Raw genomic sequence first — 27,809 nt, 5'->3', positions numbered from 1 at the left:
TATTTTGGCTTTTTTTTAACGTTTTGATATCGCTGCTGAGTGCTCAGTCATTCAGTATCTAAGGGAAGTGCTGTCCAGTGAGGACCGTGCGAACAGTGCTCATCAGTAACATAGACGCACGAGGGACGTGCAGCGCAGTCAGGGCCTCACCCTGCAGGCCTCCCAAGAGGCAGAGGTTCTGAAGGGTACAGCCGTGGTCGTTGGAGACAGCTCTGTGCGGTGTGACATGCTAATTCGGTTTTCTTGGTAATTTGGTCTTGGACTGATTTTATGGTAGCACTATTGATTTTGACATTTGCCAAGTGTAAGTTAGGTGGTAAAGAATTTTTGAGTTTCACTTATGTATGGAAATAGGAATAGGACCTTATTAAATACACTATATTTTAGACATCATTAAATTGCATTCTTACCAAATTTGTGATGCCTTTTTTATATAGAGAACAGATGTCTGGTTAAAAAAAAATTCAAACATGGATGTTATTTGCCTTTTCAGGTTGTCTTGCTCTTCCCAAGTTGAATTTGCAGTTTTTGACTCTTCATGATTACCTCCTAAGGAACTTTAATCTCTTCCGCTTAGAATCAACTTATGAAATTCGTCAGGACATCGAGGACAGTGTCAGCAGAATGAAGCCGTGGTTAGTAAATTGGTTCCACTTGGCAGTGAAGAGATGCAAACAGTGACAGACTTACTTCTGTCAGAAAGCTCATAAGTGCATTTAGAAATAATATACTTGGCATGAAGAGGCCCTCCAAAATATGAGATATTTACTCTTTGAGAAATTCTTTAATGTAAATTAGAATATATCATAAGTGCTAAAATACAAAGTCTGGGTATTTGGGGATGTGGGAAGGTAGGTCCTTGTTCTTGAGGTGAAGGGAGACATAGAGAGAGGACTGGGCTGGGCACTAGGAAATGAGAAAAGGGGAAAGCGTGTGGCTGGCCAGCAGGGCAGTTGAAGCCCCTGGAGAAGCTTCTGACAGAGGGGTGTCTGCTGCCCTCATGGCTCTGGGACAGTCACCGCTCAGCTCGGCCGATTTGAGGAACCCGGCAGGCACTGAGGGTACTTCTGAACACTGCACTGGAGAGTCTTTCTGGTCCTCCACCCTGAGGTGCCTGGAAGAGCCTAAATCATCAGCATTTACTTTTAGGGCCGGTTGAGTAGGTCTTGTTATTTGAGGAATTCATCTGCTTGAACTCAGCTCCCCATCTGCTAGCTCATTTCTTTAGATACCTCCTTTAGCTAAGGAAAAAAACCTTTCATTCTGGTGATTGCAGGCAGTTCTATAATGTACTTGTGAAGGTTAGTTTTGCTTTTTAGTCATGATTGATTTGCAGTGAGTGTCCTTGGTCACTATTTCATTCTAAGTATAAAGTTGACAGAGATAAGTTGTATGTCACAAGTGAGTATATAAATGAGTAAAATAAATCTCCAATAATAAATGTAAAATGAATTTTTGTTACATGATAGTTATACCACACACACATCTATACACAATTATACTATATTCTGTATGAAAAGCTTAACATATTTTGAATGTGAGCTGATGCAGGTACCTCAGGCTTCTGCCCTTACTAATTATAGAGAGCTACAGGGACACAGTGATTATGATCTATTTTTTCCTTTTCACATTTTATTTCATACTCAGTTCTATTTTTTAATTAATTATTATGTGAATAGTTATTTTGGGTGAGCCTGTAAAACACAAAATAAAGTATTTTTGACTTAATAATCAGTTGAGTCAGTAGCAGGCTAGCACTGTGAAATTTGTACACCCGCTGGCTGATCGTCCCGCCCACAGCTTTGCTGAAATTATTGCCCGTTGTTTGGGCCCCGGGGGAGTGCTTGATCAGGAAGCTTCCTTAGAATTCGTGGTTACCTTGCATTTATGTGCTCAGATCCTGGGCCTAATTTTGGTCATTTTGCAAAGTAGAGATTTATTAACTAGCAGTTCATCAAATAGAATTTACTTATTTTTACTTAAATGCCAAGAAAAGCAATAACAGTTTTTATGGTCTATTAATAAGGGATTTTGTTTTTAACTTACAGTTTCTGCTAAGGGGGAAGAAAATGTCACTTTTTGTAGTTAAGTTGTGATACTAAATTTTTCTAAAATTTTATTCCTTATTGCCCATGACTGAAAACTTAAAAAGGGGCCAGGTCTCTTTCTGTTCCATGTATTCTGAATTTGGGAAAGGAGCGGGGTCGTTTTCTGATGGTCCTGGTTTCACACTGATGAAATGGCCGAGCAGGGTCAGAGAGAGGGCGTGCCTGTGAGAGGCTGAATCTGTACTTTCCGTGTTGATTGGTGCTTGCCCAGAGGCCGGAATAGGCATTCACTGCAGTAGAACAGGGGGGATCTTTCTTAAGTATGATGGAAATGTTCTCAAATTGGATTGTGGTGATAGATGCACAATTCTATAAATTAATTAAAATTACTGAACTGTACATTTACAATGAATGAATTTTATGACATGTAAACTATACTGTAGTAAAGTTGTAAAATATGAGGGCAGTGATAAAAAGTTATTACAAAGGCTCTAGACAAAAGGCAATGCCTTTTAAAAATTATCCAGGTATGAACCAAGTCATTGGATTGCAAAATTTTTACTTTTAATTTGCTTTACTCTTTGATGTTTTGAAGTTCTACAGTTTTTTGTTATGACACAAAGCCTTTACTTGGAATGTAGCTATCTTTGTGAGCATGCCATTTTTGGCAATACTTGCAAATTTTGGAGTATTGCTGCAATTTTTTTATTACAGGTTTCCCAAATACACTATTTAATGTAAAAATTAAAGTACTACGGAGATTAATATAAGCGGGAAGAATGGGTGTTTGGGTGTTGGTGGGTCTAGTTATTACAACTGACTTAGTTATGTGTCCCCCCAGCCCGTGACAGCACCTTTTACGTGGTTTACATCTTATACCCTAAAGAAGGCATTTGCATAAATATTATTGTTTGCTTGTTTTTAATTTTTTTTCATTCTGGCTTGTTCTAAAATGTTTTTGAAACAGCTTTTCAAAATACGTAGAGCACATAAGATAAAATTAAACTGCTGAGACTAGATAAAAAAGGGGAAAGGATAGGAATATAAAATAAAACTAAATGTGCTCGATTGTTTCATTCTTTGACAGATGGCTCAGCTCCTATGTACAGAGTTACCTTTTTCTCGGGGGCTGTACAGGATGTTCCCCTATTTCCCTTTCTTTTCTGGACCATGTTTGCCTCTTTCATTCTACCATGTATGCTCTCTATAGGTTGAGACTTAGATTTTTTTTTTTCAAGTATAGAAATAAAGAGTTAACTAAAGTTAGGCTTTAAACATATATTAAGCTTAAAATACTAGCTAAATGTGTATTCTTAACTAGATTTACTTGTCCAAAAGGTATGTTTTGTTTGAGTAATCATCCACTTCTTTGGTTTTCAGGCAGTCTGAGTACGGTGGCGTAGTGTTTGGTGGTTGGGCGCGAATGGCTCAGCCCATTGTGGCTTTCACCGTGGTTGAGGTTGCCAAACCCAACATAGGTGAGAACTGGCCAACCCGAGTCCGCGCAGATGTGACCATCAATCTCAATGTCAGAGATCACATCAAAGATGAGTGGGAAGGTAATTCTACATTTCAAAAAATGGTTACCTTTTAACTTTGTTGTTTACTGTGGAGACTTTCACTTAGAGAATTAGCAGAGCACTTTTACTAAATGTTACCCTTTTAAACTCTTTAAATTTTATCCTTAAAATTTGATTTGAAGAATGCCAATTGTCTTTATAATTACTATTAGTAAAAAATACCAGGGATTGTAGAAGAATGACTCAGTACCTTAATACTTTAATAAAAGCATAAAATAGCATTAATATCAAAGTGTTTTGAAAATTGCAGTTATCAGAGTGAAAGTACTTTAAATCTTAAATTTAATAAGGTAATGTTAATTAGTTTGTGAGATCAATACAAAAAGGGTAAAAGTATTAGTGTTCACTAAAGAAAGGGGGAACACACAACAGAACAAGGAAAATTGATATTTTTAAAAGGTAAAAGCAACCAAAGTTGACAATAGGGATGCATACCATTTATGGAAATAAAGATGCACAGTCAAAATTAGACTCAAAAGAAATTATAGGGGGATCTGGCAAAAACAACTCAAAAAGAAATACTAATAGTTTATTTATACCAAAGGGAGGAAGTCAGAAAATCAATGAAGTCCTATGTATTCAAGAGTAAATAATAATTGCAGAAAGTTAGGAGTCTTTTTTTTTCTATTTTTTTTATCAGGCAAGAGTTGAGTGATGGGAGTTCCACAATTACTGTTACTTAGGGGCAAATATGCTCAGAGCTACTAAGTCGTACAGAGTTAAAACATTGCTGGCACCTATGTCAGAAATGGCACGGAACTGAGTTTTAATTGGCACTTGTCACTTTTTCTCCCAGCTGTCTGTGAGAGCTCTTGCTCCCTTGTTGTGAGAAATAGTAGCTGGCAGGTTTTATCTCCTTTCACCTTCTTGGCATGCCAGAAGGAAAGGGATAGTCCCTTAGTGGTTCAGTTTTCAGAAATCACTGCTCTCGATGTAGTTGTTTATAACGACAGGCTGTATACGATATATTTATCACATAATTCTGAAGGAATGCTGCAGCGAAGCTGGCCAAATGTTTTAACAAATGGCCACTGTAGTGGGTATAGTTTGTGACAGATTTTGTGACTCCAGATTCCTTCAAAAGAGTTCCAGTCTGATGTATTACGTGTCCAGAATAATGTGTACCTTTATTATGTCTGAATCTTGAGAAAGGCATTAAGTTGCTGGAAAAGGTCTTATGTTTGTTAACTCTTAGTGCTTAAGGAGGCAGTAAACTGAAATAACTTCTTGGCTACCCATAGATGTAATATTGGAAATAAACTTAAAAATATATAAAAGACCCTTCACAGAAATTTATAGATGACAGGTGACCAGTCTGCATTACTGTGTTAAGGGGAAAAGGCTGTTTCTCTAAACCCCATTCCTCCATTACTTTGCAGACTTCTGTCAGGACGTCAGTCTTTTGGGGAGGGTGAGGGGAGCTCTTTTTTCTTTTAAATGTAGGCCTCTGGTAGAATGAGAAATAGAATGGGTGAATTTTGATGGGCAGGATAGCGAACAGTAGAGTATTGTGGGAGAAGCAATTCATACTTTGAGGAATGGGGGGGAGAAAAATGTTTTATGGGAGGCCAGAGCTAAAATTCAGACCCAGTATTGATCACAAAGAGAATAACCAAGTAGCAAATTGAGGCAAAATGTGAGAAGGAGGTTGTATAAATAGTAATGAACATTATTTTGTAAAAACAATATTATCTTGTGAGAACAGAATAGCTTTTGCCCTGGCCAACATGGCTCAGTTGGAGTGTCATTCCATAACTGAAAGGTTGTGGGTTTGATTCCCCATCCCCAGTCCAGGTCCGGGTGTGTATGATACCCAGTCTGGGCACATACAGTCTGGGCACGTAAGGGAGGCAACCATTTGATGTTTCTCCCTTCCCCTCTCTCAAAACAATGAAAAATGTCCTGAGGTCAGAATAATAAATACATACATAAGAATAGCTTTGAAGAGTTTAAGCTAGATACTATCAAACATTATTCTTGTCCCTGCCAAGAAGGTGTGTTCAGGCCCTCATCTTCTCCATATCTCATTTAAAATTAAGGAAACAATTAAAGAAATTGAAATGCCAGATTCTGTTCCAAAAGGCACATTCCAAAAGGAATGAATGTAGATGGTTGAAAGGAGAGAGGTAGTGGACTTCATTGTAATGTAGGTACTTTTAATGTCCCACAGTAAAATGATCTGCTTTAGGAGGAAACAGGCCCTCATCCCTCAGTGATGCCCAAAACTGACATCAGTAGGGACTGAATTACTTCTCAGGGCCACTTCTTTGGCTGTGAGACGGAGAAATTTTAATGAGACATGCAGATCGGAAGTCATATGGGCGGTACAAGTCACAGTACAGCAGTTCCCCTTAGTTCTCATGCTGCTGCTCCTTCACGTAGCACTTTTTGAGAAATAAACTCATTATTATATATCAACAGTTAGGATTTCTAGCACGCTCATACTCCATCTACTCCCTACTGGAACAAACCAGAATGGCCCCGACACCGTCAGCCACACACTCACATTGCTGATTTGATTTAGTTGTGAGTCCCATTACCAAGGTTACAAGCACGCAGACTGTCTAAATTTGCATTTGTGTCATACATTGGCTAACAAAATCAAATCAGAAAAGAAATAAAATTAAGTAGTATGACAGCATATGCTTTGTAATCTAATTTTATGTTCCTTATCTTCCACTGTCTACTTTTAATAGAACAGGGAATCCAGTTGCATTTATTATTTGACCAGATAGCTGAGAAGCCATGGACTTTGGGGCAGGTCTCTTATTTCTTGACATTCACTTAAAAATTTTTTTTAGTATTTGCCAACTGAAACTATATTCAGCCTTAAAATGGTGTCTGTAAGCATTGCTGTTGTGCCTTGATGAATTGTTTTTGAGTTGACCTTTTTTAGTGAAATACACTTAGACTGTGTTGTTGGAATGATTGATGGGTAGTTTAAACTGATGTTAGAAACCTGCTAAATATGACATAGATGGATTATATGCCAGCCATATTTTTCGTTACTTATTCAGAATGTTAAGAATAAGAATGAAGATGAGCATTTGGTATTGGAGCTGTTGCCTGACTTGGAGGATTTATTTAGTAATGTATTCATGGCATAAAAGTTTCAAATTTTAATGTAAAGAAACCTTTTGTTTTAATTATTACTATAAAACACTGAGTATTAGAGGTTATAGGAAAGCCCATGCATGATTATATTACAATGCAAATGTAATCATTGGCCATCTCTGATATTTTAAATGTTTTTTTATATCTCTGTTCCTAAAATAAGAGGATGAAAATTTGCCGGAAAGGTGAAAAACAACAATAAGTGAAAATGTCTTTATGTTTTACTAGGCCTTCGTAAGCATGATGTCTGCTTTTTAATTACTGTGCGCCCCACAAAACCGTATGGTACCAAGTTTGACCGCAGGAGACCTTTTATTGAGCAGGTGGGCCTGGTTTACGTCCGAGGCTGTGAAATCCAGGGCATGCTGGACGACAAAGGACGTGTCATTGAAGACGGTAAGGGGATCTGTGTTTTTGAAAGCCTGTGTACCTAATGGTAAATTTCTTTGCTTTTTTTTCCTTTTGCATCTCAAGTGCTATTTTTAGTTGTTTTGTGTACTAAGTTGACACAAAGGATTATATATAAAATATGTATAGTGTACTTACCACTCAGTTTTAGAAATAAATAATACGATTTCTAAACATCTATGTTAGATGCTAGAAAGGACAGGATCTTTTGAAATTATCTTTATGTAAAACTTCCCTTTATAATACTTTACAATATTGCTTTTATAAAACTGAAAATCTCTTATGGTTGTTCAATGATATATTTGTCTAATTTTTTCTTAAGTTTTATTGATTTGATTCATTATAGTAGTGGTTCTCAACTGGGAGTAGCACTACCCTGCATCTTGAAATGTTTGGTAGTATTTATGTTGGCAGGTGACTGGGGTAGGGATAGGGGATGGTTAATTACTGCTGTTTGCTGGTTGGGGACCAGGCATGCAAAGCATGTAGACAGAACAGTCTGGGAGAAGGAATTGCTCTGCCTGGAATGCCCATGCCAGCATGACCGCATTTAGAAACATTGCCTTTTGGTGTCTCCGTGCCACACTGGAAGAAGAGTTGTTTTGGGCCACGTGTTAAATACATTGCAACACGTAATCACAAAAGAATCTCATAATGTTTTAAGTAAGTTTACGATTTTGTGTGGGACCGCTCTCATGGCCATCCTGGGCTGCACGCGGCAGGAGGGACGCAGGTCAGACACCCCTGCCGTGGTTAGTTTGCTCTTTGAGTCTTAGGCTTATCACTGATTGTTCTCTGAAATGTTTATGTTGTCCTCACCTTTTTGTTAGTACTATTAAATTATAACTGCATGCTCGTCCAGTGCTTATTTTATCATTTATAGTTTTATAATTTACTAAACCTCTCATAGAACTTAAAGTAGTTTCTATTATCTGTGATTTCAAGATTGCACCATTGCCAACGTACTGACAATTAGGCCACTTTTATCACTGGAATACAAGTAAAATAGAAGGGAATGGTGGATATTAGAGTAAACATAATGGGACCAGAGTTGGAGGCCTAAGAGAAAAAGAAGCAAGCTCTGAGCTTTCAGCCGTCGGTGGGTGAAGTTCCCTTTCACAGCAGTGGTATTAGTGTGGGATGTGGAAGGACGCGCGTGGTCAGCCAAGTACAGTAGCCACGAGTGACTGACACAAGTGAAGTGCTTTCACTTCTGAGGCTCCAATTTTAGTTGAGTCATACAAAAATAATTGGAATTCTTGGCATTGCATCATAAATGTTACATGACTACTTTAGGAAGAAATAGTGAGAATTTAGAGAAAGAAAATATTTTCTGCTTTTTAGAATTTGAAGTGGATGCGTGGAAAGCATTCTAGTCAGGGGAGTGGCTGGAGTTAAGTCTGGACAGTTTATTCATTATTTCTAGAAAAGGAATACTGCTAACTTACTTTGATATTTAGAAAATACATATTTTGTTTAACAAACTTTTTCAAAATATTCAGGGCCTGAACCCAGACCCAATCTTAGAGGAGAGTCGAGGACATTCAGAGTGTTTTTGGATCCAAACCAGTACCAACAAGATATGACCAACACTATTCAAAATGGAGCAGAAGATGTATATGAAACTTTCAATGTAATAATGAGGAGAAAACCAAAGGAAAATAACTTCAAGGTAATTTGGGGGCTATATAGCTAAAAATACTTCATAATTCGAAAAACTTTTGAGACAAATATGTAGACACTAGGTTTAAAGGATTTGTTAAGAAAATAGTGATTGCTGCTTTTTGATTCTAAAAAGTTCTTTTAGGTTAAATATAGAAACTTAAGGAATTTCTTTGCTAAATCTATTATTTTTTGATGAATTAAAAAACTTAAAACATGAATTAATTCATGTATTATATTTTTTATTTACTTTTTTAATATATTGATTTTGAGAGAAAGGGGGAAAGAAAAGGAGAGCGAAAAACATCGATTTGTTGTTCCATCTGTTTATGCATTCATTGCTTGGTTCTCATATGTGCCCTGACCAGGGATCAGACCTACAACCTTGGTGTCTTAGGACTGCGTTGTAACCAACTGAACTACCCAGCCAGGGTATAATTCATGTGTTATTTTAAAGGTCCTCCTTCCTTGCTTTTTATATATTAGATATTCAGTTTGTGCCCCAGTAAGAGGTGAAGAAAACTGCTTATTGGTTTACTGTGACTTCTTTTATGAATATAAAGTATACTTCCAAATCACTAAGGATACTGATGTGGAACCTTAGGACTTTGAATTACTCTGTGATATAATGTATTTATACCTTACTCATTAGTGGGAAAAGGGAGGTTTGGGTGTTAGAGAGTTTTACTTTCATAATAACTTTGTGTGGAGAGAAGTATTTTAGCAAAGGAAGATTTTTAAAATTATTATTTGGCTCATAGATAGCAGAATGACAGTATAGAGGGAGTTAGAGGGTGGAGGGATCGAGCAAAAAGGAGAAAGGACATCAGGGTGGTGATTGTCGGGGGAGGAGGTATAAGGGGGATACATGGTAGTAGAAAAATACAATTAAAAATAAATAAGAATTATTGTTTGAAACTGCATTGTAAAACTTAAACACTGAGCACTTCTAGCACTAGTAACACTGGCTTTTGCACAAGTGCCTTTCTTTCTCCACTGAACACAGTGCTGCTTCAAACACTCACTTGATTATCTTTACTTGTTGTAATTAAAAAAGAAAACCTCACATACGAGGGAATTTATTCCTCATCTCATTCTGTTGTCAAAGACAAAACAATGCAAATATGCTGATGTTTTCTGTCCTCACACCCTACATCCAGTTCCTCCGTCAGCCTGCCACCTGCACAGATTAGTTTACCACCTCCACAGATGCCATGTCCTTCATCTCTGACATCCCTGCCTCCGTTTTTGATGGGTATTATTGTGCTAAGTTGTATGGAGCTAATAAGGATGAGTAAGACACAGCTTGTATCTTTAGGAAGCTTAGATTACTAATGAAAGGGAAGTTAGAAATATAGACAACTACCGTGAAAGCTTAGAAAGTGCTGAAGCCATGAGGAGGATGCCGGTAGGAGCCCTGGAGGTTCAAAGAGACATTCAGGTCCTGATGCAAGAAAAAGGATAAATGATTAAATTGGCCCGTGTTTGGGAAAGGAAGAGTGCTTTTTTGGTATCTTTGGTGTTTCATTACATACCTGAGCAGCATCCTCCTTTATTCTTTCTTTTCCTGTTTGTGCACCATGTCCTAATCTGGAAATTTTACCTCCTGCCTGAATAGTTTCAGAATAGTCTTGTTTCTACCCATGTTCTCCTCATAGTCTGTCACCAGTCAACTGTTTTTCATATGCTTGTACTGATCATTTCACTCCACTTCTCAAAACATTTCTGTGACTTTACACTAATGATGACATAAAGCTTTCTCATAAATCCTTTACTTGAGCTAAGTTCAAATGCCACTTTTTCTCCGAGAAACCTTTGCTAATGTCAAGTCTCCCCTATATCCACCTCTTACTTCAAACTGTGTTCCTATTATATTTTGTAGTATTTTTTTACACTTTGCCTCATCCTACTGCTTTGCATCTTTGTTAAGGACATATTTATCATCCCACTACAATCATAATTACCTTGGAGAGTGGGCCCTCATCTTACTCGTCATGTGAACATAGCTATTTGTCCATCCATCCATTTACACCTGCCATATTTAAACTGTCCTATGTCCCTGCTTTCATGGAAATTATATTCTAGTAGTGATTAGACAAATGATAAACCAGTAACCAAGGACATGAATAAGAGAATTTCAAGTAGCAGTAAGTGCAAGAAAATAAAACAAGGCAATGTGGTAAGAGTGTGATTTACATACACTAACCCGTGATTTTGTTACCCTGTTGGATCGCGTAGCATTTACATTATAAAAATGGCTGGTTTGGTTATTTTAGTCTTTAAAATTAACAGCCTGGCCTTCTGATTTACATATGTAGCATAGAACATTTTGTTGAAATAATTACTAGAAAGTCTAAGGATTTGCCTTGGCTTTTAGTAATTACTTCTGACCATGTATATGTTAACTACTGTAATGTTCTTTTGTTGTAGTCTTGATTCTTTCATCCTGAAATTTTATTTGACACTTCAATGTTATAATTTTCACTTTATTTTTTATTTATTTCTAACAGTGCTAACTTTAATATTTCTAAATTATGATATATTTCATAGTTGAGGCATACATTAATGTTCGTTTCATTGTGTGTTCTTCCCATTGAGTATCAGTGAATTATAAAGGGGAAAAAACTCCAGTAGTTTCTAAGAGGAATCATTTTTTTTAAGGGTTTGTTCTACAGGGTTTTGGGGGTGGGGAGCGGTTCCACTGTATGGACCTGATTGGAGTTTTGCCCTACCCAACAGAAGTCAAGTGCTCAACTCATTTATAACGTTCTATCTAAATGAACTCTTAACGGATAAACTGTTCTTGCTAAGTTTGGTCTTTTGTTTAACCCAGTGTATGGCATCAGCTGAAAATATAGCTGTTGATTCAGTCTAGCCAAGCACCTGTCAGCAGAAAATAGCTTCTTGCCCTGAAACACTCGGGAATTCTGGATTAGTGCAGCCAGCTCTGCATTCCACTGAAGTGCACATGTTTGAGATGTCTTCTTGACATGCTCCTTTTCTGTCCTTTTACTGACAGGCCGTGCTGGAGACTATTCGGAACCTGATGAATACTGACTGCGTGGTACCTGCCTGGCTGCATGACATCATTTTAGGTTATGGGGATCCAAGTAGTGCACATTATTCAAAGATGCCTAATCAGATTGCCACCCTGGATTTCAATGATACATTTCTCTCCATTGAACATTTGAAGAACAGCTTTCCTGGTCATAATGTTAAAGTAATTGTGGATGACCCAGCTCTGCAGATACCCCCTTTCAGGTAAAGTCAGAACTGAACATACACCTTTCAGGCTTTCTGTACCCAGTCTGAGTTAGGCCATTAGGACTGTCGCCAAAGTAAGTTTTGAGCATTATACCTGGATTTTGTTTGGGCAATCTTTACTTTCACCATATAATCACTGGGGTACATTTATTTTATTTGTCTCTGTTTTACATTATTTGTGTAGTAGTTATTTTGAAGCCACCGTAAAAGTAGCTTATGTCTTATGAGGGATCAGGAAATGCCTGTCTGAAGAGCAGTGTCTAAATGCAGCATGTGACTGAAGAAATATGTGTGCACATTCTGTGTCTGGTGCATTTCCTAATTAGTACACATGGCCATGTGATTTTGAACTTTATTTTGTTTTTAAGAAAAAAAAATATTTTTTAACCTCGCTTGCTTTCACAAACTTTAAATGTTTATGATAGAGTTATATTTAATATTAAAGGAGCTTTGGTTTTAACATTTGAGTAAAAGTAGAACAAAGCACCCGAAGCACTGACTGCTCTGCCCTGGTTTCATCTTAAGGGTCAGTGGCGAAGCACTCAGTGCACCTGTGGGGGGTAGGGAAGCGCTTACTTTTTATTTGGGAATTAGAACATACAATTTTAATTGACTGTTAAATGTAAATATAATAATTCTACACGTTAAAATTGCACATCCTTTTAACATCTAAACCTAGTCTTCCTCTGTACTTTCCAAATCCCGTTAATGGCAGTATTTTTGAACCCTTCTACTCCCACAACACGTGCTATGCCTTGTAGATTCGGCACTTTTTATATATGTCATTCCTGACTGTTGCCTCTAGGCCCTCAACACCTCGGTCTTCAGGGAGGGAACGCTGTCTTTCCTGCCTCCGTCTCCTCATTTGAACCTATCACATGCTTTATTGCTAGAGTTATTCCACTCCCAGCTAAAAAAAACCCCTGATTTTTCCTGTTGCTTATCAAAATAAAGGCTGACCTCTTAGCCTCTTTGTTTCTTAACATTTGGGGGGGGCGGTTATTATCTATCCTTTCAGAATGGGAAGAAAGACTGGTAAAAGTGTGCATAGAGACTATTATAGTTTAATTTTCAGAGTGCATTGACTTTCCCCAGATGCCTATGGGGAGTTGCCTGCTCAGGTATTCCGGGCCCCGGGCCAAGAACTTCTGCCTTAAAGGCTTTCTCCCCAGCCTTTCTCTCTGGCTCTATTTTCTCTACTGTGTCCTACACTCCAGCAAAACTGGCTACTGACACTTGACCTTCTGTGTTACTTCCTGGAGTGTCTCCCCTCCCACATTTATATGCTTCGAAACTCATCTTCAATTCCAACTCTCCTGTGAAGCCTTTTCTAATTAAATAAAGGACAGTGTGCAAAGCATTTGACAGAACTTGTGACATAAGTGTACTCGTCATATAAATGTTTTTATTTTCCCTTAATCATATGACTTTCTAATCTGAACACCCTTAACACACATTTCAGTGCTTTTAAATCTGCTTTTTTTTTTCAAAATTTATGTATAGATAGTAAGTTCCTTAAATTACAAATGTTTATTACTGATCTGATTATTTTTTGTACAATGTCATGCACAAGATAGGTGCTCGATAAATTATGGTTAATTGTAAAACTGAACAAAAGTTTTGGTGTTGTAGGATAACTTTTCCAGTAAGAAGTGGAAAGGGGAAGAAAAGGAAAGATGTGGATGAGGAAGATGAAGACACTGAAGAGGCAAAGACCTTAATAGTTGAACCTCATGTTATCCCTAATCGAGGTCCTTACCCTTACAACCAGCCCAAACGGTAATTTTACTCTCTGTTCTAATTGTGATAGTGAATAACGGTTTCCCATTTGAACTGGATTTGTAATATGTTTTAATTTTCTGATTCTTTAAAAGTCCCAGGCAACTTCTGTGCTGTACCCACTTTCCTTGTGGTCTGTCAATTGGCTGAATAGCTCAGACATTTTTGGCCATTCTGTGGCCATATTACAAAAAGAAACATTTTCAGGTACTATAAGAAATAAGTATTAGAAGATTATCTTGACTTAAGCACAGGCTTCTTACAACATCACGACCGTATGTTTCAGATTATAGCTACTTGTACGCATGCGCCATAACTGGGGCATGACATTTGGTGCTAGATTGTGAACTAGAACTTTGATGTTCCAAATGAGGTCTGGAATGGGCTGAGTGTATTGAAAAGTAACTGTAGTCTTTTCTTTCCACAAGTTTCATTCCATTTTAATTGATCTGTAGATGAGCAGGTATGAAGAGAGTCCTTTAAAAGAGATTGGTTCAGTCGTGTAAGATGTGAAAATCTAGAGATCTATAGCATTGTGCTTATAGTTAAAAATACTGTACTGTACATTTAAATTGTGATGGCAGCGTAGGTTTCATGTTATGTATTTTTACCACACTCACACAAAGGCCTGGGGTAGGGGCGGGGGAAGAGATTGGGAGGGGAGGGACAGATGCAGAGCAGAAGTGTAGAACTCTGGTCTTTGTTACCTAGATTTTTACTAATGTCATTCATCTGTATTTTCAGCCAACTTTTAATCTATTCTCATTTGCAGTAATACGATTCAGTTCACTCATACACAGATAGAGGCCATCCGTGCTGGAATGCAGCCTGGGCTAACTATGGTAAGAGCATTATTGTTACATGTGTTTTTACATGGATTCAGACCAGAAGTTAGCACAGATTTTTATAGCGTGTTCTACTTGAAGCAAAAAAGCCCAACTTCATTTAAGTGTTTCTAAGTACTTGTGGGATCCTATGCATATGGAGGTCTTGCCATTCATTTCAGTACTCATAAATAAAGCTTTATTAGAACACAGCTGTGCCCATTTGTTTACACATTGCCTATGGCCACTTTTGTGCTGCATAAGCAGAATTTAAATCCACGAAGCCTGGACTGTTTACTTGCCAGCCCTTTACAGAAATGTCTGCTGACAGTTGATTTAGACACCTGTTTAATTTCCAAGTTTTTGGAGATTTTCCTGTTACCTCTCAGTTATTGATTTCTGGTCTAAGTTCATTTTGGTCAGAGAATGTACTTTATATGATTTCAGTTTTTTTTTAATTTGTTGAGGTTTGTTTTATGGCCCACGATAATCTGTCTTGGTGGATATTCCATGTGCACTTGAAAAGAATGTGTATTCTGTTGTCTTGGGTTGGAGAAGTACAATTGGATTCATGCGGTTGATAGTATTATCAGTGCTTCTCTGTCTTTGCTGATATTCCACCTAATATTTCTGTTGACTGAGAGAGGAGTGTTGAAGTCTCCAACTGTAATTATGTTTTTGTCATTTCTCCTTTAAGTTCTGTCAGTGTTTGTTTTATGATATGTATATACACATTCAGGGTTGTAATGTCTTCTGGGTGAATTGATGCTTTTATCATTATGTAATTTCTCTCTTCATCATTGGCAGTTTTCTTTGCTCTGAGCTGGGGTGTCCAACCTGCAGCCCGTGGGCCACATACAGCCCAGGTAATGCAGCCCAACACAAAATTGTCTGTTTACTTAAAATATTATGAAATTTTGTTTTTGTTTCTGTTAATGTTTATATTTTTAATATGTGGCCCAAGACAACTCTTCTTCTTCCAGTGTGGCCCAGAGATGCCAAAAGGTTGGACACCCCTGAAAGTTTACCTTGATATTACTATGTTTGCAGTGTATAATGCACGCCCGTGTATAATGCACACCCACATTTTAGTATAATTTGCATTATACATGGGAATTAGTACTGCCCATGTATAATATGCATCCTTATTTCTCCCTCAGAAATTTAGGCAAAAGAGTCCTCATTACATATGACAAAAATACAGTAATATAGCCTTTGTAGCTTTCTTTTGAATAGTGTTTACATGATATCTTTTCCCATCATTTTACTTCTAACCTACCTATAACATATGAAGTGAGTTTCTTGGAGACAGTATGTAATTGGGGCATGTTGTTTACCCATTCTGGCCATCTCTGTCTTTTAATTGTTATGTTTAGACCCCATATACTTACCGGGTGTGTTTGGATTTAGATACACCATTTTATTAGTTATGTTTGTTCCTTTTGCTTTGTGGTCCTGTTTTTCCTTTTCTGCCTTCTTATGAGTTATTTGGGTAGTTTTTAGTTCTATTTTTTTAGTGATCTATTTTGTTCTTTTATTATATCTTGTATGATTTTTTTTAATGGCTACTCTAGAGAATTAAAGTATACATACTTGACTTTTCACAGTCTGCTCAAATCAGTATTTTGTTTCTTAAGTTGAAGAGAGGGTCCTGACCTTCATATAAATCCCTTTACCTTCATCTTTTATGTTGTAAATGTCATATGTATTACATATAAATACATTAAAAATGTCATCAGCAATGTTACAGTTTTTGTTTGCAAACATCAAACATTTTAAAGTACTCTAGAGAAGAAGAGTCATCCATTGTTATACTTACCACTAGTCCTTTATATCATTTCCTCTGTGGCTGGAGAATGTATTTTACCGCTCTTAAGAGCAGGCCTGCTAGCAATGAATTCTCTTTGGTTTCTTCATGTGAGAATGTCTCTAATTCACCTTCATTCTTTAAAGATACTTTCACTGGTTATGTAGTTTTTTCCATTCAGCATTTTAAAAATGTTGTTCCACATCCTCCTGGCTTTCATGGTTTCTGATGAGAAATACACAGTTTTTTGAAATCCTGTTGCTGTGTACTGCATCATTTTTCTCTCGTTGCTATTAATAATTTTTCTTTGTCTTTTGTTTTCAAACATTAAATTACAGTGTATCTGGGCATATATTTCTTTGGGATTATTCTGTTTGGGGTTTGCTGAGCTTGATTCTATAGTTTTATATCTTTTGCCAGATTTGGGAAATTTTCAGCTATTATTTCTTCAAATACTTTTTCTATACTGTTTAGGTTCTATAAAGTATAGATTGTCTTCTTTTTCTAGGACTTCAGTGACATGAATTTTATAGATTTGTGAGACTCTGTTTATGATTTGTTTTAATCCCTTTTTTCCTGCTTATTATTTAGGTTAGGTGATTTCTATTGATCTGTCTTGAAATTCACAGAGTCCATCTTGTCCGTTATATTATTGAACTCATCCAGTGAATTTTTAAACATTTTATCTTTCAGTTTTAGAATTTCTATTTTCTAACAATGTGATAATTCAGTAGTTTGTTATGTGTCCATCTCCTTTTTAGGTAGTGGGCCCACCTGGTACAGGAAAAACAGATGTGGCAGTTCAAATCATATCCAACATATACCACAATTTTCCAGAACAGAGGACTCTGATTGTTACTCATTCCAATCAGGTAAGAGAGAGAGAGGGCATGTGCATGTCCATTTAGACATAAACGTATAGACTGGACCTGGGGGGAGGTAAAGAAGGAGTGAAATCACAGTGGATATTTCTGCTTGTGTGATAACCTGGTCACAGGTAAATGGGAAAGGCTGAGGAGTGTAGTGTGTATTATTGAGTCACTCTTAGATTATTACTAGTCATGACCAAACTGTATTGAGGAAAATATGAAAACAATCTTCTCTGTCTAATTGAGGGGGGCAGTTATGGAAAAGCTAAGAAGAATATTTAGATATGTAGTCAAATATTTGGCTTAGATTAAATTAAATTGCCTTTTCCTCCCATCTTATGTGCTAAGCTAGAGCTTTTACTTTAAGATCAAAAGCACTAGTAGCATTTGTTCTGCAAGTAGAACAAGTACTCCTGAGATACTAGGTCTAAACTATATTACTACTGGATTGAATTTTACATCTTTTTGAAGCATACAGATGAATGTCGATATTACATGGAAGGACTATTTTAGGTTGCAGGTTTATTACATAAGGCTTTATAAACAGCTAAAACAGTGAAAACAAACTCCTTTCTTGTAAGTAGTGGTTGAAAAATTATCTTTATAACTACTTGTGTGATGTGATAGTTGTTCTGAAACTGTCACTATCATAGAAAGAGAGGAAAACAAGTAACATTTATTAGTTCTCTTGTAGCATGTGACAGGCAGCTCTCAGGACATCCTGAGACATCTTATGAAACTTGCATGGTAGTCTGACCTTCTGAAGGTACTTATTTTCTCTGAATGCATGTTAATAATGGTGATTCTAGTTGACTAGTTTTGTAAAGTGTTGGTCTACAAAGAAGCACTGAGTTTTCAGAATGGTAAATTTTAATTATTCTATTTTTTGTCAACTTTTAATTTATAGGTTTTAAAAATAATACTATTGTGTTCATTCACTTATGTTTTTACATCTTTGAAGTTTATAGTAGTGGTGGCATATTGTACTGAAACTGCACTGAAGAAGGTGGATTGAGGTTTTATCTTGATCAAAGAAACAAATGTGTAAAGACTTACTTTTTTTTCTCTTTAATATAATTTAGTCTAATAACTTTTCTATTTGCATATTCTTAGAATGAATAAAGAATAATTGCCCTGGCTGGCGTAGCTCAGTGGATTGAGTGCGGGCTGGGAACCAAAGTGTCCCAGGTTCGATTCCCAGCCAGGGTACATTCCTGGGTTGCAGGCCATAACCCCCAGCAACCGCACATTGATGTCTCTCTCTCTCTCTCTCTCTCTCTCTCTCTCTCCCCCTACCCCTCCCTCCCTTCCCTTTCTAAAAATAAATAAATAAAATATTTTAAAAAATAATTTATGTAATTTTTTAGTAAGTTTTGATAACTTGATAATGACTTTCTATGGTATCCTCTGTTAGTGATTGACTTGTATAGCACAATTATAAAGAAGGTTATTTTGTAAAAATAGCCAAAGACTTACTGTTTCCTAAGGGCATTTTTTGACCCTTTGACCATCAAATCACCTTTCTGCCTATCTATCAGATGGTTGATTTTTCACAACTGTTTGTTTGCCAGATCTCCATTTGCACATATAACTCAAGCAATTCTCCAATATCACTCTAGTGCACACTGACACCATGAAGTTTTTTTTCTGAGATTGTGGTGTGGCAAAGTTTTTGCCCTCTGAATCTATGTGGTTACTGAGTTTAGATAGCAGAGGTTAGATAGTGAGTAATGTGTTATAGTCTGATCTCTTGGGCCTCCAGTTTGGCTGAAAAATATTAAGATTTTGGATAGTGGGGAATTTTTCCAACAATTTATGTTTATCTCTTCAGTTTCTGAGCTCTAATAGCAAAGGATATCCATGTTTACATTATATAACCTGGATATTGATGAGCTTGTATGTCCCTCACTTGGTGGGCAGTGTCCACCTGACAGCAAATGGGCAGAGATGTTTGAGTGTGGGCTAATTTTTAAAAGACATCTTGATTAGTGTACCTTCTCATGCTATGAAACTTTTCCTTTTCTGAAAAACCTGGTAACTACAGATGTTTCGATAATAAATACTAGGATTTGAGGGAACCCTAAATAAGAACATTTCATAGGCAGAAAGGAGTGACTTCTAAATGTCCTTCATCAGGAGAGTTTGCAATGAATGAGTGCTCTGCTTATCGTTGCATATCGATCTTTAGACTTGCAGTCTAAGGTTTTCACTCTTGGTCCTCTTGATGTGTTCCGCCTACACTCACCACCTGAGAGTCCTTCTCTAACCGCAAACACTTTTCAGTTCTCTACAACCCATGGAAATTTCATCGAGTGAAACGGAACTTGTTATGGTTGTTAATTACTTTAGTAATTGTTAGTACTTGGAGGAAATAGAAACTGAGCTCGAAACTTTCTCTTTTCATAAGTTAGAAGCAGAAATTTAGTTGTTAGATGTTGTTTATGGTTTCCAGTTACTCATCTGGCCAAACATACATAGGCAGAACTATCAGAATTCATTAAAACAACTACTTTGTTTAAATTCCAAATGGACTAATATGTTTCCTTTGTGTTTTGATTTGACTCTTATCTGGCCGAGCAATTCTTATTCTCTTCAATTTTTTGAATGTTAGTTCTTGTTACTTTCAAAGGAATGCTAAGTGGCCCTTCTTCTGTCATCCTCCAGGCCCTGAACCAGCTGTTTGAGAAAATCATGGCATTAGACATTGATGAGCGCCACCTGCTGCGTCTCGGCCACGGAGAGGAAGAGCTGGAGACAGAGAAAGATTTCAGCAGGTGCGCAAGTGGGATGGGTTTTGAAATGGTGGGCAAAGGAATTTTTAACCTTCTTTTCTTGACTTAAGAAGTGCCAGGCGAAGAGAATAATGAATAATCAAATTGCATTCTGAAAGATTCTAGGGTAACCTACTTAAACTGTATGTTGCCCTAAAAGTCTAGACGTGATCTCCCTCAGCTCTGACTCTGTAAGTTTATGCCATTTTTATCCTCAAATATACAGGTATTTCATTGAAGAGAGTTACTTTGTTCTGCATTTTAAAATTGCAGATTGCCATGTGCTCTTTATTTATTGGGACAATTTTTAATGTTACCAAACCCAAATTGCAGAAATGATTCCTTTTCATGTTTCATCCAAACATCAATGTACATATATTTCAGGCACTAATTAGGAAGTTGATTCATTTAGTGAAAGGCAATTAAAGATTAATGTCAGTGTAAACTTTGGGGTTGTAAGTATTATTTCAGGTACTTATTGGCCAGTTTAGCTGGACTTTATGTTTAATATTGCATATTGTAAAGTAATTAAAATTTCACCACTCAGATTTCTTCTATTAGTATTTTGTTTTTTTTTCAAAGTTGCTCTATAATAGCTCATTTCATTTATATTTACATTCATTTTTAAAGCATAGTTTTAGACAGAAGGCATAATTAACAGCTGCACATATTTATTGTGCATATTTATTAACAGCTGCACATATTTATTAAAGGCTATAGCCTTTGGCTATGAATATGACCTTTGACTAAATTGATCATAGACTTCAAAAGAGCTAAAAGAGGGTTAAATTTTTACATTGCATCTACTTTGTGTTCTTGTATTACAGAGCTCACCAAACATTTGTCAGCTTCTAAAAAGTCAAAGAGCAAAGAACAGTACACATTAAGTTATTTGGGGCTCTAGGTTTTTAATTTTGTATCAGCCAGTGATACTTCTGAATATCTTCCCATGGGTTACTTCCTCACGTTAACCCTAACTGATGAGAGGGCCCGAGTCTAAACTCTAATAATACAGAATTCAGTGAACATATAGGTGCTGATAAAATTCTAAGTACTGTAATTATAATTGTATTACAGTAGAACTTACAGTTTTTAAAGAATATTATAATAGAGCAGAGGTAGGATTTTTAAAATGATTTTGGTACTACTGAATTTCAAGGGAAAAAGTTCTTTTGTTTCTGATACACAAACCAAGGCCCAGATCTTGTTATGTATGTGCTTGATTGTTAGGCATATTCTTTCAATTTTCTCCCTTTGTTGTAATTTTTTTTGAAAAAGTGAATATTTTGTCACAATGAAAGTAGTAACATTTTTCATAAAGAAAAAATTCTAAATCAAATGAAATGAGAGAAGTAATGATCATCCGTAATTTCACTTATTCACTTGTACAAAACAAGTGTTGATAGTCCTTTTTCGATAATCAGCTAGAATCTTACTATATCCATAATTCTGTACATTGCTTTTTTAAATTAATAGATTTACAGAATAATTGAACAGATGTCACATAGACTTCCATTGTATATTGCATTTCAAATTTAACATTATATCACAAGATTTTGGCATTTTTTTACAACCTCTTTATAACTATTCCCATTTTTTTCTCATTACCAAAGTATTCAATATAGGACAAGTTTTAAACTATAGATAAGCATACAGGAAAAAAATTTACCTGCTATAATGTTTGTATTCTTCTAAGTTGGAAAATTCTTAAAAACATAGACCATGTCTTAACTCTTTTTTTATTCTTGTTCATTGCCTGCTGCCTCAAAGGTAAATCTCTGAACTCTGGAGCAGCCAGGAACATGACTTCTTTTTTTGTTTACACTGTTTGCATCTTTCTTACTGTTAAAGGGTTCTAGTGGGCACTTTGTTACAGTGGAAAGAGTATGTATAGGCTTTGGGATCCAGTTCTGGTTCCACCACTTTTTTTTCTTAACTGTAAATCTCTGGGCCAGATACTGTCCAAATTTTGGTTTTCTGACTCATCTAGCAAATGTTTATTAACCTACAGGTTCAGGTGCCAAGCCACATGGTAGGATGACAGAGTGAAAAATACATTACTGTTTAAAAGCCTTTAGAACTAATCTACAGTATAAAACAGTGCTTCAGGGCTTCTATAAAAAAGCATTCAGTCTGTAAACTATATGTTCTTGGTCTGTGATAAGATGAACAGGCACCAGAATGCCCTGTACTGTTTGCTTCTGTGTGAAGATATTGTTAGGGAAAAATTGATAGCTAAACTAAATGGTGTACTTAGTGATGTATTTAATTTTTTTTCCTCACAGACCACTAACACATTTGCAGATGTGCACTGATTCATAGGGTGCACTTTAAGTAGCTTTGGTGTGAAATGACCCAAAAACTACCACTTACAGTTAAATATAAACTATCTTTTCTGTAATTTGGCCATTTGTAGTTTCTAATATGATTTTTCTTGACTATTTTTGCAGACAGTTTACTTGAAAGCCTCTTCATTACATAATTTTCCTTTATCCTTAATTATAATTTCTAGGTACGGAAGAGTTAATTATGTCCTGGCTCGAAGAATAGAACTTTTAGAAGAAGTCAAACGATTGCAGAAGAGTCTTGGGGTTCCGGGAGACGCATCATATACTTGTGAAACTGCAGGTTATTTCTTTTTATATCAGGTAAGAAGCTAAGGGTTTTTAAATCATTCTTCACTTATATGGTCTTCAGTTAGAAACCGAGATGGATTTTTTGAGATATTTCTTGAAACCTTAATTTTTTCCTGTGAGTAGATTAAGATAGGTGCTATTGACCAAAGCAGAATTTGTGAGTGTTAAATGTTTGTGTTTCTTGTGATCTTCAACATTCTGTGCTAACTTTGCTTGATGACTCATTCATTCAATGAAAGGCCAATGTTGGTACTTTTTAAGTTTTTCTTTTTTCCTTTTTTCTATTGAAAAAGTTTCTAATCTTTTTCGTTACTGTAAATAACTAAATATCCTAGCTACCTAGTGGTAACAAAGTGCAGTTTTGTAACTTAATTTTACTGTGCATATTAATCGATTAATAAAGAAAAACATAATCTCCTTTAAAATTTTAAGCAATAAATTATGTTATAGAATTAATTTCAGTGTAGGAGTTTAAGTTAACATTTTTTTTACTTCTATTTAGAGATGTCCTCTTTTGCTTTTATGACGCTAGTTCTTTGGGTGTGAACCCAGTGAGAAATAAAGACAAATAAAATGAATACAAATAAACTTTCATAGTCAGTTGGTTTACTCATAATTTTGAATCGACCAAGTCTCAATCAAATAATGAAGATTTTTGTATAACTTTGTTCTCTTTGTACTAATTTTAGCTATAAATCATACCATTGAAATTTTAAAATGTAAATGAATTTGCGCTCATTATAAGTGAGTACCCAAACTGGTTGAGTTCATTTAAAATGAGCATATTTCATGGTTTCTTACAAAACAGAGAAGATATGCATCATCCTGCAAAGTAGTTTACATTAAACTCAAACTGTTTAGGACCTTGAATAATAAAGATCATGCTTAAATACGTATTTGGCACAAAATAAAAATCACTAGGCTATCAGTAAAAACTACCATATTTTGCCATGTATAACATGCTCCCATGTATAATGCACACCCACATTTTTTGCCAAACTTTCAGAAAAAAAGTTTCACTTTAATTTTTTAATTCAAATATTTATTTATATTTAGACACTTGTTTTTTATTATAAAGGAATTTTAGCACTTATTTTTTAACATATTATGGTATAAGAAATTTTATGTAACAAATAGTCACAAAACACGAGCAGATACAAAATATTTCAGGTACTACCCTTGTATAATACACATTCTTATTTTCCCCTCAAATATCTGGGGGGGAAAGTACACATTACACACAGCAAAATGCGAGTACTTTCATCTTTTTAAATTTTTTTAAAGATTTATTTATTTATTTTTTAGAGAGGGAAAGTGAGGAAGAGGAAACATCAATGTGTGGTTGCCTCTCATGCACCCCCCTACTGGGGACCTGGCCCACAACCCAGCCATGTGCCCTGACTGGGAATCAAACTGGTGACCTTTCGATTCACAGGCTGGCACTCAACAACTGAGCCACACCAGCCAAGGCAAAATACGAGTACTTTTAAAAGTAAGAGAAATAATCTATAAAATATGGAGACCTAAGTGATACATGTGGAAACTATGAACTTGAGGCTTCACAGTATAGATCAACAATTTTCAGCACATAAGGATCACATTGGGAAAAGTTGTTTAAAAGGAAATTCTCAAGGTCTATCCCCAGAAAGTCTCTTACAGTACATTCTGTCTAAGGACCACACTTTGAGAAGCACTGAAGCTTTAACAGAAAAGACTTGGGAGAATTACAGAAGTTGAGATTAATTAAGTAGGAGCTTCATGGTAGTCATAGATAACATTATACCAGGATGTATTTGAACTCTATCACAAAAGTCATAAAATGAGCTTTCAAATGTGTACTCAGCTTAACCAGAAGTTCTTTAAGTTCTTTATAAATGTACTGAAGAGAATTGAAAAAATTATAAAGTTCTGAGAGAAGGGTTAAGTGCCAAACTGATTAAAAAACTGCTAAAGCTTAACTTACCATATATGAAGAAAAACTGAGATAATGAAAACATAGGGAATGTCTTCATTTGTTTTAAGTCTTAATAATAAACTGCCTTGCATGAATGGAGAATCTAAAATGTCTGAGATAAAGTCCCACAAGATGACCCTGACTGAGGTTTTTTCCCCTTTCTGCATTTTTGATTAAAAAGACTTTTTCTATAATGTTAAAGGTTACTTTTATAAAAGAAGGGCAATCCCATCAGTGACTTTGGTAAGAAATATTTCTTTTGGGTCAAAGATTGCTTTTCTTTTCCTATACCTAGCAGATCTTATTTTTACTAATTTTTTTTATTTTATCATGTAAAGCTATTAGCTGGCAAATCTAACCTCAAGTTCATTTTATAGGTAATGTCTCGTTGGGAGGAATATATCAGCAAAGTGAAAAATAAAAGTAATGCATCGCCAGATGTTACAGAAGTCTCCACTTTCTTCCCTTTTCATGAATATTTTGCAAATGCCCCTCAACCCATTTTTAAAGGTCGATCTTATGAAGAAGACATGGAAATTGCTGAAGGATGTTTCAGGCATATTAAGAAAATCTTTACTCAGCTTGAGGTAAGGTTTCTCAAGTTCTTTTAACTTTTCCTTTAAAAATTTTAAGTTTAGTTTTCTTTTTTTAAGTGAAGTAAATGAAATATTCAGATGTGACAAACCAGATTATTACTTTTAAGTGAGCTTATTGCAAATATTATAGTTCTAGTTCAAAAAATAAATAAAAATTCAATATGAATTGAATTATTCTGGCTTTTCTGGTGTAAAAGTCTTAATATTTAAGAAAGGAATGCTTTTTAAAAATTTTTTATTTTAATTATTGTTCAAGCATAATTTTCTATCTTTTGCTCCCATCCCAGCCCACCCTCCTAGCCCTCCCCACCTCCCTCCCATTTCCACCTGCCCCTAGTTTTTGTCCATGTGTCCTTTATACTTGTTTCTGTAAACCCTTCCCCTTTTCCCCTGAAATTCCCTCGCCTCTCCCCTCTGAACACTGTTAGCCTATTCTCTATTTCAGTGTCTTTGGTTATATTTTGCTTGTTTCTTTGTTTTGTTGATTAGGTTTCTGTTAAAGGTCAGATCATATGGTATTTGTCTTTCACTGTTTGGCTTGTTTCGCTTAGCATAATGCTTTCCAGCTCCATCCATGTTGTCACAAAGGGTAGGAGCTCCTTCTTTCTTTCTGCTGCATAGAATTCCATTGTGTAAATGTACCATAGTTTTTTGATCCATTCATTTACTGATGGGCATCTAGGTTGCTTCCAACACTTGGCTATTGTAAATTGTGCTGCTATGAACATTGGGGTTCATAGGTTCTTTTGGATTGGTGTTTCAGAGTTCTTAGGATATAATCAAAGAAGTGGAATTGCTGAGTCAAAAGGCAGATCCATTTTTTTCTGAGAAAATTCCATACTGTTTTCCATAGTGGTTGTACCAGTCTGCAATCCCACCAGCAGTGCACTAGGGTCCCTTTTTTTCTACAACCTCTCCAACACTTGTTGTTTGTTTCTTTGTTTATGATGGCCATTCTGACTGGTGTGAAGTGGTATCTCATTGTGGTTTTAATTTGCATCTCTCTGATAGCTAGCGATATTGAGCATCTTTTCATATGTCTCTGGATCCTCTGTATGTCCTCTTTGGAGAAGTGTCTGTTCAAGTCCTTTGCCCATTTTTTCAACAATGGTTCTTTGGAGTGGAATTTGAGATGGCCACATGGCCATTATAAGTTCTTTGTGCCAATTTTTCAATAGACAAGAAGTGAGATTGCTGGTTGGCCAGGATGGTTGATGATGATTACTATGGTGAAGTAAGAATTACCACTGTACAAAGGGGATGGAGAAGAATATGTTGGAACCCAGGGGACCCCTGGAGTGCTTCCTGGTTTTCTCACTCCTTGTAGAAAACATCATTGGAAGACTATATATAGCAGTCCTGTAAAGGGACCACATTCATACCCAGATTCCTCAATAAGAGGGTTTAGGATTATTCCAGGTAAAAGGGCAGAGACTTTGCCTCTTTTGTCTTTGTACCTTTAAATACGATTATATCCCTACTTCTTGGAACAGTATCTTGCACATAGCACATATTCAGTAAATATTAACATGTAATATGGGTAGGTGGGTGGATGGTAAATAAAGAATAATAAATGCATAGTATGATAATAAAAATTTAAGACCTGCAGAACAATATTATAGTATGTTTATAATTACGTAAACAAAAAGTAAAATGATAAAAACTTAATTATTATAGTAGCTGTCTGGGGAGGGGGTGGGGCGAAGATATACAGGGTATCTCACCTGTACCTGTAATGTTTTAATTATTTAAAAATCAAAATAAGAATGTTATTTAAAAAGTCTGTGTTAAGTATGATGCAATGTTTAGATTTGATAAAACTCTGTTTGGGCTTATTTGCCCCTTGCATCCATCTCTGGTCCATCCCTGTAGTCTGCTCCATGGGGGATCCTCTGCCATGGTCCCCTAAAAGCAAGTTTAATTTCCCTGCTTCCCATGTCAGCAGACTTTTACTGGATTTAGCCAATGAAATTGTAGAAGAAACACAAGAAAAAGAAAAGTCAGGATATTTCTCCACTGCTTCTGTATGCCATGGGCTCCTTCTCTTCTGTGGCTCCAGTCTCTGCTGGCCTGGTCGTCTGCGGTTCCTTGTCCCTGGGCTCTGATCTCACTGCCTCCTCCCTTTGTTCTTCTTAGTCTAGGAAAAGTTGTGACTTCCTGCTGTGCTGATCTCTGGGTTACTCTGCCGTTCCTCAGTGGCTTTTCTGCTCCTCTGTCCCCGTGTAACCAGTCCCCTGTGTTAAATTCCCTTTGTTATGAATACCTGAAATAGTTTCCAGTTCTCTAGAGGGACCTGGAGTAATATAGGTACAGTGGTGATTGATATTTTATTCAACATTCTTACTGATCTTGCAAATGTTTTACCTTATACAAAAAACAGTCCAAATAGTAGCCTGAATATCAGTTGTTACTTGAATTCACTTAGTATCTAATTAATAATGAAAAGAATTATGATTCTTTAGCCCTAGTTTATGATATATTTATATTAATTTATCAG

General features: G+C 36.1%; 1 protein-coding gene across 1 annotated transcript in view; it reads left to right on the top strand.

Annotated features, from left to right (window-relative positions):
* AQR (aquarius intron-binding spliceosomal factor) overlaps positions 1-27,809 on the top strand; it is a 94,153-nt gene that overhangs the window by 42,351 nt on the left and 23,993 nt on the right. Inside the window, exons 16-26 of the mRNA XM_045821980.1 lie at positions 494-635; positions 3,429-3,607; positions 6,971-7,138; positions 8,653-8,822; positions 11,832-12,073; positions 13,709-13,855; positions 14,628-14,697; positions 17,248-17,358; positions 20,020-20,129; positions 22,639-22,774; positions 25,094-25,303. Coding sequence (XP_045677936.1) covers positions 494-635; positions 3,429-3,607; positions 6,971-7,138; positions 8,653-8,822; positions 11,832-12,073; positions 13,709-13,855; positions 14,628-14,697; positions 17,248-17,358; positions 20,020-20,129; positions 22,639-22,774; positions 25,094-25,303 — 1,685 coding nt within the window. The remainder of the gene's footprint in view (positions 1-493; positions 636-3,428; positions 3,608-6,970; positions 7,139-8,652; positions 8,823-11,831; positions 12,074-13,708; positions 13,856-14,627; positions 14,698-17,247; positions 17,359-20,019; positions 20,130-22,638; positions 22,775-25,093; positions 25,304-27,809) is intronic.

Source organism: Phyllostomus hastatus, unplaced genomic scaffold (genome assembly GCF_019186645.2).
Source record: "Phyllostomus hastatus isolate PE091 unplaced genomic scaffold, TTU_PhHast_1.1 phas_scaffold_501, whole genome shotgun sequence".
Lineage (NCBI taxonomy): Eukaryota > Metazoa > Chordata > Mammalia > Chiroptera > Phyllostomidae > Phyllostomus > Phyllostomus hastatus.
The sequence above is the reverse complement of the archived record's forward strand: the minus strand, read 5'-3'. Positions and strand labels throughout refer to the sequence as shown.